Source organism: Chenopodium album, chromosome 9, assembly GCF_948465745.1.
Source record: "Chenopodium album chromosome 9, dcCheAlbu1.1, whole genome shotgun sequence".
In the NCBI taxonomy this organism is placed as follows: domain Eukaryota; kingdom Viridiplantae; phylum Streptophyta; class Magnoliopsida; order Caryophyllales; family Amaranthaceae; genus Chenopodium; species Chenopodium album.
The window spans coordinates 60,455,889-60,466,200 of record NC_137842.1 but is presented as its reverse complement, the minus strand read 5'-3'; the positions used below and the strand labels follow the sequence as shown (position 1 = coordinate 60,466,200).

The 10,312-nt window shown below is 29.8% G+C and overlaps 1 protein-coding gene across 2 annotated transcripts; it reads right to left on the bottom strand.

Moving 5' to 3' along the window:
* Positions 1–690: 690 nt before the first annotated feature.
* Positions 691–9,306, bottom strand: LOC145560012 (wax ester synthase/diacylglycerol acyltransferase 7-like). Of its 2 annotated transcripts, none has more exons than XM_081621267.1 (5): positions 9,034–9,306; positions 3,733–4,299; positions 2,610–2,969; positions 1,894–2,031; positions 691–921 (listed from the first exon to the last, which is right to left on the bottom strand). In XM_081621267.1, exons 1-5 carry the CDS (start codon positions 9,262–9,264, stop codon positions 775–777), a joined length of 1,443 nt encoding a protein of 480 aa, XP_081477393.1. In that variant the 5' UTR covers positions 9,265–9,306; the 3' UTR covers positions 691–774. The 2 variants fall into 2 exon arrangements, with proteins under 2 accessions (XP_081477393.1, XP_081477392.1); XM_081621266.1 differs by lacking the exon at positions 9,034–9,306 and adding an exon at positions 6,266–6,537.
* Between the last annotated feature and the right edge of the window lie 1,006 nt (positions 9,307–10,312).

The following is a 10,312-nucleotide window of genomic DNA, read 5'->3' as shown; positions in this document are numbered from 1 at the left end:
GTCACGTGACCATCACGTGACACTTAATGACTCTTTTCTTTCACCAAGTGTCACGTGACCAAGTCAACGCCGGAGAATTTTGGTCAAACTCCTTCATAATCCGGCATAAAGGTAGTAAATTACAACATTTTTAAAAAATTAGGTAGTCAATTACAACATTTTTTTTAATAGGTAGTTTCTCGCAAATTCTGAATTATAATAGGTAGTTTTTCACAAAATTTCCTAAATTTTATGATAATAAGTAGAGCAATTTCAAATGCCTCTAAGAGCACCCACAATGGGTAACTCACTAACTTTCCCACACTACTCTCTCTCATATTTTGAGGTAGCTCACCATTGTAAATGGTGACTTGTGAGTAACTCACCTCATGGGGCACTTCTTTTTCCAGGTAACTAACATCCTTGGACCGTCTTACTATTTAGATAGTTAATAATATAAAAGAACTTGGTCATGTTTAACATACATAGGTTGACATGTCTTGAAATTAAGTTAGCTTTTTTATGGACTTCAACAAATCAAATCTAATTTTGAAAGAAAAAAAAAAAAAAAAAAAGAAGAAGAAGAAGAAGTCAAAGACATTCCATGAACTAAAAGCAGTAAACAAGAATAATACATCATTTTATTTCTTAAATTGTTGAATTATCGAGGGACGACATATATATATATATATATTAGACATAATCACATAATATATTCGAGATTATGTTTTGGGACTTTGGGTATCATTCTATATTTTTATTAAATAATACTCTTATTAATAATTTTGCAAAAGATTATGAAGTAGTTGTGGCAGCATCTATAATCAATTGAAAGGCATTCTCCACGCAAGTGATTAATTTGTGGTGATCGATGAAGCCTTTCTCAACAGCTAAGCCAATTGTCAACGTTTCCATGTAACTCATCACAGTAACTGTCAAACTCTGCAATAAAAAGACACCTAAGTGCAAGTCATTATCATGTATTTATCTACATAATAATAACAATTATTTGATAAAAAGACACCAAAATATATACTATGATCCAATGAGAGATAGTTGTTGGGTTAAGTGGCCAAAATTTAATTTGCGTTTAGGTTAACTTATTGTAAGGTTAACTTATTCTAAGTCCAACTCATATAATACTTGTATATTTATAACAACAGTGCTCATTTATTATATATTGCAATATTATTTACTACCTTCGTTAACTATTATTTGTTCCTTTGTTGCAAATAATAGTTAACGAAGGTAGTAATTATATGCCTCATGAGACTAATATGTGCCGATGTATATTTTTCTACGTACTTGGCACTTTATTCACCTTCATACATTATCTATAAATTTTGTTGGGCAACGTGTTGATAGTGTTACCCCGATATGATCCTATGAGGTTCTTTATCTAACAAACTTCGTCTGGATTGTTTCAAACTTTCAACTACTACACGTCCATAGGCTTTTTAGAGAATTTTTCTACGTTAAAATTGTGTGTTCCATTCATTACTGTTTTATTATTATTATTATTATTATTATTATTATTATTATTATTATTATTATTATTATTATTATTATTATTATTATTATTATTATTATTATTTGTCTTAAATTATTTTAAATCTGAATTTAATTTACCCAATCTCTTCAACTTTGATTCCATTACATTATTCATAACTTTATATAAAGCGTAAACCAAAAGACATGTGTATTAATAATTTGTGACATGCAACCAAACGATGTTGAGGTGATGAGAATTGAGAATATGACATACAAATTAATTTAGTATGTATGAATTGGTTACGTCACATAAAATATATACTTGTATGTAGTTGGCTATACAATCAAGGTTAGAACTTAGAAGCCATTCGTTTTAAAAAAAAAAATCAGAACAAGAGAAAAGATATGAGGCACAATGCTAACCGATTTAACGCGAGTAGGCATGAAATAAAAGTTGTCGACAGGATAATTAGCAAAACTCATTTTCTCAATTGGCCCAATCATATTGGTCATCAGAAAGCTACTATTCAACGACCTTTTCTCAAAAGTTTTTGTAGCTACCTGCAATTTGCAAACATAATAATATTTTAGTTAATTGTGGTAATAGATCATGATAAACCTAAACATTTAGATATACTTGTTTAAAAATTATGTTGTATTACAAAGTTTATTTACTTTCATAAGAAAATTTCACTTTTTTTGCTAATTAATCATCAAACTATATGGCTATTAAATTTCACTTTTCATTTGCGTGGTCTCCACTGTAAATATTTGACCGTATATATTTTTAGCTATTTGTGAGAAAAAATTACAAAAAGTTGATATATATTTGAAAAATTTATAATTAGATGAATCTAATAAGATCCTACATTATAATTTATTTTTATTGTATAATAAGTCATAAACTGTGGTAAAACTTATTTTATTTTGACTACATGAATAGTAAGTGAGTCGAACTTTCAGAAACGGAGTAGTATAATTTAGCAATTACCGTGCATTGCATTGATCTAAACTAGTTGTAAAATACAAGTGACTAATCTATTTTAGAAAGTACTCGTAATAATTACGTAAAACTCCCTCCGTCCTTAAATATAATTCCCGTTTGAAAAATAATTAACATCAAGCAAAATGTAACGTACCTGAAGGCCTATACATGTCCTCACAGCTCCAAGGCAGTGTAATAAGAGAATTTGAGCAAAAATAGTATTCCTCTTTTTCTTAATAATTTTGTGAGCTTTCAAGATAAACTTTAGAGGATTTTTAATATCATTCTCCTCTAAATTTGTGATTGGTAATTCGATACCTGAAAATCTATTTCCCCATGGTACCTTGGCATTGTTTTTGCGCATTTCTTCTGCGTGTGCATATCCTTTGTCACTCCTCATGTTAAGAGTTATCACAGCCGTGGATCGTGTGTTCTTTAGTTGTCCATTGTTGATTTCTTGCATATATAAACGAAATCCAAGAAAAAGTATCCCAACGACAACATCATTTACTGTCTATTCACCAAAAATCCGACAAAAATTAACAAAGATGAGTTAGAGTCTAGAGACGTATAGATTCTGTGGTAAACATCTTTAAAATGACTATTACTATACTAATTTCTTATTGGTTGATTTTTGAATTTTTTTTTTTATTAAAAGTAATTTTATAGGTTTTTTCTTTTTTATTTGAATTTATTTTTTTTTTCTATTTTTCTAATTTATTTATGAATTATTTGTTGATTTTAGTAATAATAAAAATGAATTTTGTAAACTAGCTAGGTAAAAAAAATTATAAATAAAATAAAAGTTTCAAAACCAATAAATGAATTTTAAAAATTAGTTAAATGATTTATAATTAGTTTTGACATTAAAAATAAATTATAAAAATAAATAATTAGGAAAATCATAAAAATAAATAAAAATTATTTCAAAATTAATAAATGAATTTTTAAAAGAAGATAAATGACTTATAATTATTTTGTACTTTAAAAAATAATTTAAAATCAACCAATAAAAAAATGTAGTATATTGTTAATCATTTTAAGAATGACTATCATAGAAATATGCCTAGAGATGACTTAGGATCTGTTCTCATAGACTGAACTCAACTGAACTGAACTGAATTGAACTAAAATGAACTGAACTGAGCTGAGCTGAGCTGAAATGAATATTTTATAAGAGAAGGAAATTAAGAGCGGAATTGAACTGAATTGAAAATAAACGTATGAGAACAAGCCCTTAAACATGGCATATAATGTTATAACAAGTCGTGTCTTACCACTCCAAGAAAAGTCTTGATTCTTTTGATATCAGTGAGAGATAAATTGACGGTGCAAATTCTACAATCCGGATTCATATTACCCGACCTAATTGGAGTCCGATCATCTGCTGAGAAAGATAACCTAATACTTTGTCCAAAATGTAGGAAGGTGTAAAAGAAAGAAGCCATAAAATTAGGCACAATGCTGAAAACTTTCTTGATAGAATGACTTTGTTTCTCCCTTGGAGTAGTTCTAGATGGGAATGTGAGAGGTTTCGAAGGATCGTCTACTCGTTTACAGCAAGAGTAGACGACTCCCATGAGCGAGGTGCCATCAGCAATGGCATGGTGAAACTTATACATGAAAGTTGCAGCAGCATTCTTTGTAGGGCAATTGAAAATGTGAAGTTGCCACAAGGGTTTATCTTGTGGAATTTGTGATGTAGATATTTTTGATGTGTAATCTTCAAAATGCTTACTATAATCTTCTGTTGATAAACCTTCAGGATATGCTGGAATCACAACATGATCTTTGATATTCACTTCTACTCTTTTCCACTCTTTCTTGCCCCTTTTGTCTTCAACCTACCATGTACATGTAATTATTATTATCAATTAATCATATATACTACATGCGCAATAATATTTGTTTGGTGCGAATGAGCTACAAGGACGTTACATATTATGAATTACAAACGGGGAGGAGGACTAGATCCACTGATCCAACATGTAACCTATTTTACATAGGTATTCAATTTTTGCCACCAGGGTAAGACCTTAATACTAGATCAATAATGTGTATAGACGTTAAAACATTAATTTGTATATATTGTACATGTTATTGTTTGCAATTTTGTTATATTATTACATTGTGTAAAAATCACACCTTTTTTGTTGGTTGAGTAAACATATATCTTTGACTAAGGGCCTGTTCACATTTACTGAACTGAGCTAAACTGAACTGAACTGATTGGAGCTGAACTGAACTGAACTGAATTGATTGGAACTGAACTGAACTGAACTGAATTGAGCTGAAATGAATATTTTATAAGAGAGGGAAATTAAGAGCTGAACTGAACTGAACTGATTGGAGCTGAACTGAACTGAACTTAAATTAAGTAAATGTGAACAGGCCCTAAGTGGTTTACAGTGACTAACATAAATTTTGCTTATTAATTCTATGAGTTAAAACTAGCCCACTAAATTAATGATGATAATTGTTTTTTTTTTTCAATTTTTTTTTTTTTTGGATTCTTTAGTTTTTTCTTCATTGAGTACCACTATTATAGATTTATAGATCGAGTATCATTCAATTTTGTAATAATGAAACGTGATACTACTTACAAATCATTTATTGATAATTAAAACCAACGACTTTAATTTTTCTATTTAAATATGTTTATTGTATTCTTCATAATATTTCTGTAGGTTGACAAGAAAATGATCCGGACAACAATTACATGTAAGGTATTATAATACAAATTACACCTACATGTAAGGTATAATACAAATTACACCTACATGCAAGGAAACTAATCATTACAAAATCCTTCTCACGAGTAGAATTCTAAATGTACATCTGAAAGTATACATGATATAAGTATATGAATAAACATCTTGATTTTCTCTATACTAAATTACAATAAAGTGTTATAATTAATCTGATATAGGATTATATATGTAGTATTCAATTTTTTTTGTCAGACATGCCATTTTAAAACCGAGATTTGGTAAGAAGCTACCTAATGAAAAATAATGTTGTAAACAACTATTTAATAAAAGGTAAAATGTTGTAAAATACTACTTTTAGGCTAATTTTCACTGTTGGCCTAATTTTCCAATGTTGACTCACCTCAAGTTACCTTCAAACCATCACGAGAGTTGCTTTTCAAGGTAGTAAGGCTATTTTCGAGGTGATTGTGGGATATTCCGAGGTGGTGGGGGTATATTTCGAGCTATGGGATAGTGGGTTTTGGAATAAGAGGTGGTCGTTGGAGGGTGATTCCGGCATGGTGGAGGAAGTTTCAAGTGAGTTGTGTTGGTTTTGGGGATAAAAGCGATGGTTCTAGGTGTATTTTGGGTTGGTTCAACACTGGAAAATTTTGTCGACAACGGAAATCCATCCAGAGGTAATATTTTCCAACATATTACGTTTTATTAGGTCTTTTATATCACTGCATTTTTTATTAGGTTATTGCTCACAAAATATGGGTTTTGTTAGGTAATTTCTAACACAAAATCTTAATTTAAATATAAAAATAATAAACTTTAAGATTATTGTGTAAGTCAGTATGTACATGTGTGCACCTATGCGAGTGTATTACTAACAAGCAAAAGGCATATACGCAACCATCCACAAGTGCACATAAATAACATATTCATTACCATACATGCATGTACAATTAAGGAAATGAGATTATAATAGTATAAGTTGTGTAGTATGTGATGAATTTTGCAAATAATTAACATAATCATTAGCATTATACACATTGTTAGTGATCAATTCAATCTTTGTAATACAAATTCATAAAAAAGAGAAGCAAGATGATACCGGGATGGAGGAGAAACGAGGATGAGCATTAATGAAGACATCATTGAGGAAAGCATAAACAGAAGGAAAATCAGTAGTCGTCGCCAATTCAAAGAAACAAAGAACGTAAATAGTTAGTCTCTCTGTTAGGAAGTATTCTGTTGTAGGACTCACTGGCTCTAACTCCTCATCAAACCCTAATTTTTTCTTTGCTTTTTCTTTGGTGTTTATTCTTAACTTTGTAATTTCCATTTTAGGGGATAATATTTGGTTAGTTATTAGCTTTTCTTAGCTTTTGCTTTAATTAGCCGAATGATGAAATAACTAAATATAGAAAAGTATTTATACAAGTCTTCAATTCGAACTTGTACGTTGAAGATTATATGTGATAAAATCCATTATAAATGCAAAATTAAAGCACCAACTACCTTTTTCTTTTAAACAAGCAAAATAAATAAATAAATAAATGGTTGATTTTTATGATCTCAATGTATAATTGAAATGATTTGCTATTTCACAGCTTTAATTATCAAATAAAGATTTATTTTCCGCTTTAAAGACTTGCTGGACTTTTGCACATGATCGAGGAATAGATTTACAAGCTTACGCAAACGTCAAATGTAAGGCCATATGCTTATATTATCTCTTGAAAACTTTTTTTTTTTATTGGTTGTTAATGGTACAAGTTCGTTGTAAACTTGTAATATTACCAGCATTGTTTCTTTTTATTTATAACAAACGAATTTTTTATGTCTCACATAAAATACCTCTTTGTTGAAAAAAAAAATTAATATTAGAGTTATATTATAGGTTTTGTAAATAATACATCCTTCGCTCCACAAACATTTTCCATTTATTAATTTACATCTAAAAGCCCTTCTCAGGGTAGAATTCTTAATTTACATCTGAAAGTATACACTATATAAGTATATAAATAAGCATCTTGATTTTCTCTATACTGAATTACAATAAAGTGTAATAATATGATGTGGGATTAAGTATATATATGTATATGAACCGAACTAAACCTATTTCATCGAAGTTGAAGAATCAAGGAATTTGTCTATATATACTAAAAGACACACCAGCAATGACACGTGTCATCTGCTGGTGTGTCCTTAGTTTTTTTTTTTTTTTTTTTTTTTTGGGTATAAAATTGTATTTTAAAAAAATCTTATACAAAAATAACTTCAAAATCTTATACAATATAGTTATTGATCAAAATTTGTCAACTATATTTTTAGATTTTTTTTCTTTATAAAAAACTAATTATAATTAATGATAGTTTAATCTCCCTCCGTTTTTAAATACTTGCTCCATTTTCCTTTTTCGGCCGTTTTTAGATACTTGCTCCATTTCTTTTTTTAGAAAGCTTTTACAATATAATATTAAATTCAATTTTCACACTTAGTGGACCCAACATAATATTCCCTCTCCTCCTATTCTTCCACTACTTTTGCTTTTTTCATTTTTTTTATTTTCTCTACTACCCCACTTCCATATTTTATTACTTTATCCAATTTCTCTTTAAACTCCGCGCATGGAGAAATGGAGCAAGTATTTAAAAACGGAGGGATCGGAGTAGTAATTATTGAAAATTATCGTGCATGACACGGGAACTAAACTAGTATTAAAAGATTGTTTTTTCAGACACGCCCTTTCAGATGCGAGATTTGGTAAGAAGTTACTTAATAAAAAATAATGTTGTAAACAACTATCTAATAAAAGGTAAAATAATGTGAAATACTACTTTCAAGAGGATTTTCACCATTGACCTAATTTCCTGTAGTGTTGACTCACCTCAAAGTACCTTCAAACCATCACGAGATTTGCTTTTAATTTCAAGATAATAAGGTTATTTTCGAGGTGGTTGGGGGATATTCCGAGGTGGTAGGTGTATATTTCGAGCTATGGGATAAGAGGTGTTCGTTGGAGGGTGATTCCGACATGGTGGAGCTGAGGAAGTTTCAAGTGGGTTGTGTTGGTTTTGGGGATGAAAGCGATGGTTCTAGGGCTGTTTTGGGGTGATTCAACACTGGAAAATTTTGTCAACAATGGAAATCCATCTAGAGGTAATATTTTCCAACATATGTTTTAATAAATAGTTTATTAGGGCTCACAAAATGCGGGTTTAATTTTATTAGGTAATTTCTGACAAAAACTCTTATACTCCCTCCATCTCTAAAAGAATGACCCTTGTGGGCAAAATTCATGGGTATTAAGAAAGTGAAAAAGATAGTAGAAAAAGTACATTATATTGAAAAGCGTAAATCACATAGGGTTTGCAAAAAAAAAAAAAATAGAGAGAGAAAGTAATAAAAGTACATAGAAAAACAAAATTTACATGGAAAGCTTATTTTGCACAAATATAGTTTCAATTTGAAGAGTATTTTAATGCAAATGGGATGATCATTTTGGGACTAGATTTAGACAATAATGGTCATTCGTTTAGGGACGGAATATGGAGTATAAAAATAATAAACTTTAAGATTATTGTGTAAGTGAGTATATGTACATGTGTGCCACTATGCGAGTGTATTACTAACAAGCAAAAGGCATATACCGATAAACGCAATCATCCACAAGTGCACACAAATAACATAATCATTAGCATAATAGCATACGCGCATGCATGTACAACTTAGGAATTGAGATTATAATAGTATAAGTTGTGTAGTATGTGATGAATTTTGCAAATAATTAACATAATCATTAGCATTATACACTTTGTTAGTGATCAATTCAATCTTTGTAATACAAATTCATAAAAAAGAGAAGCAAGATGATACCGGGATGGAGGAGAAACGAGGATGAGCATTAATGAAGACATCATTGAGGAAAGCATAAACAGAAGGAAAATCAGTAGTCGTCGCCAATTCAAAGAAACAAAGAACGTAAATAGTTAGTCTCTCTGTTAGGAAGTATTCTGTTGTAGGACTCACTGGCTCTAACTCCTCATCAAACCCTAATTTTTTCTTTGCTTTTACTTTGGTGTTTATTCTTAACTTTGTAATTTCCATTTTTAGGGGATAATATTTGGTTAGTTATTAGCTTTTCTTAGCTTTTGCTTTAATTAGCCGAATGATGAAATAACTAAATATAGAAAAGTATTTATACAAGTCTTCAATTCGAACTTATACGTTGAAGATTATATGTGATAAAATCCATTATAAATGCAAAATTAAAGCACCAACTACATTTTTTTTTTTTTTTTTTTTTTTGAAAAGAAGCACCAACTACCGTTATCTTTTAAACAAGCAAAAAAAATTGGTTGATTTTTATAATCTCAATGTATAATTGAAATGATTTGCTATTTAACAACTTTAATTATGAAATAAAGATTTATTTTCAGCTTTAAAGGCTTGTTGGACTTTCGCACATGATCGAGGAATAAAACTTACGCAAACGTGAAATGTAAGGACATATGCCCTTAGAGGTGTCAAAACCGAACTGACCAGAAAAAAAATTATCAGTTTTGAACTGTAATCGATCCGATTTGATCCGAGAAAATCAAGACCCAAACCTGATCTGTAACTGAAACAAACTCGACCCGAATCCGAACTTGACCCGATTTGAACTTAACCCGACACCAATTTGATCCGAACTAAACACAACCCGAATCCGATTTAACCCAACTTGCACTTAAATCGAACTGATTTTACCTGACCCGAGTTCAACCCGATTCGAAATTGACCCGAAAAATAACTGATCTAACCCGATTTGTTTTGACCCGAACTGATTTCAACCTGACCCGATTTTAACTCAATTTGATTTTTACCCGATCCGAATTTAACCCGATCACAACTAATTATCAACTTTTTTTTATTCCAGTTCTTATATTACTATATTTACTAGTTATTAATAAGTTAACTTATTTACTACAAAAAATTAATCTGGAGTAAGAAGTTTACTTCATGTACATACCAATTATATAAAATTACTTTCTAAGCTTTATATTTGTCTCATCTAAAAGATGACATTGAAAATTGTACAATTGAAGATTTATAATAACCTTAAAAAGATGACATTCTTATTTTTATACTATATACCACCATATGTAACTATCAT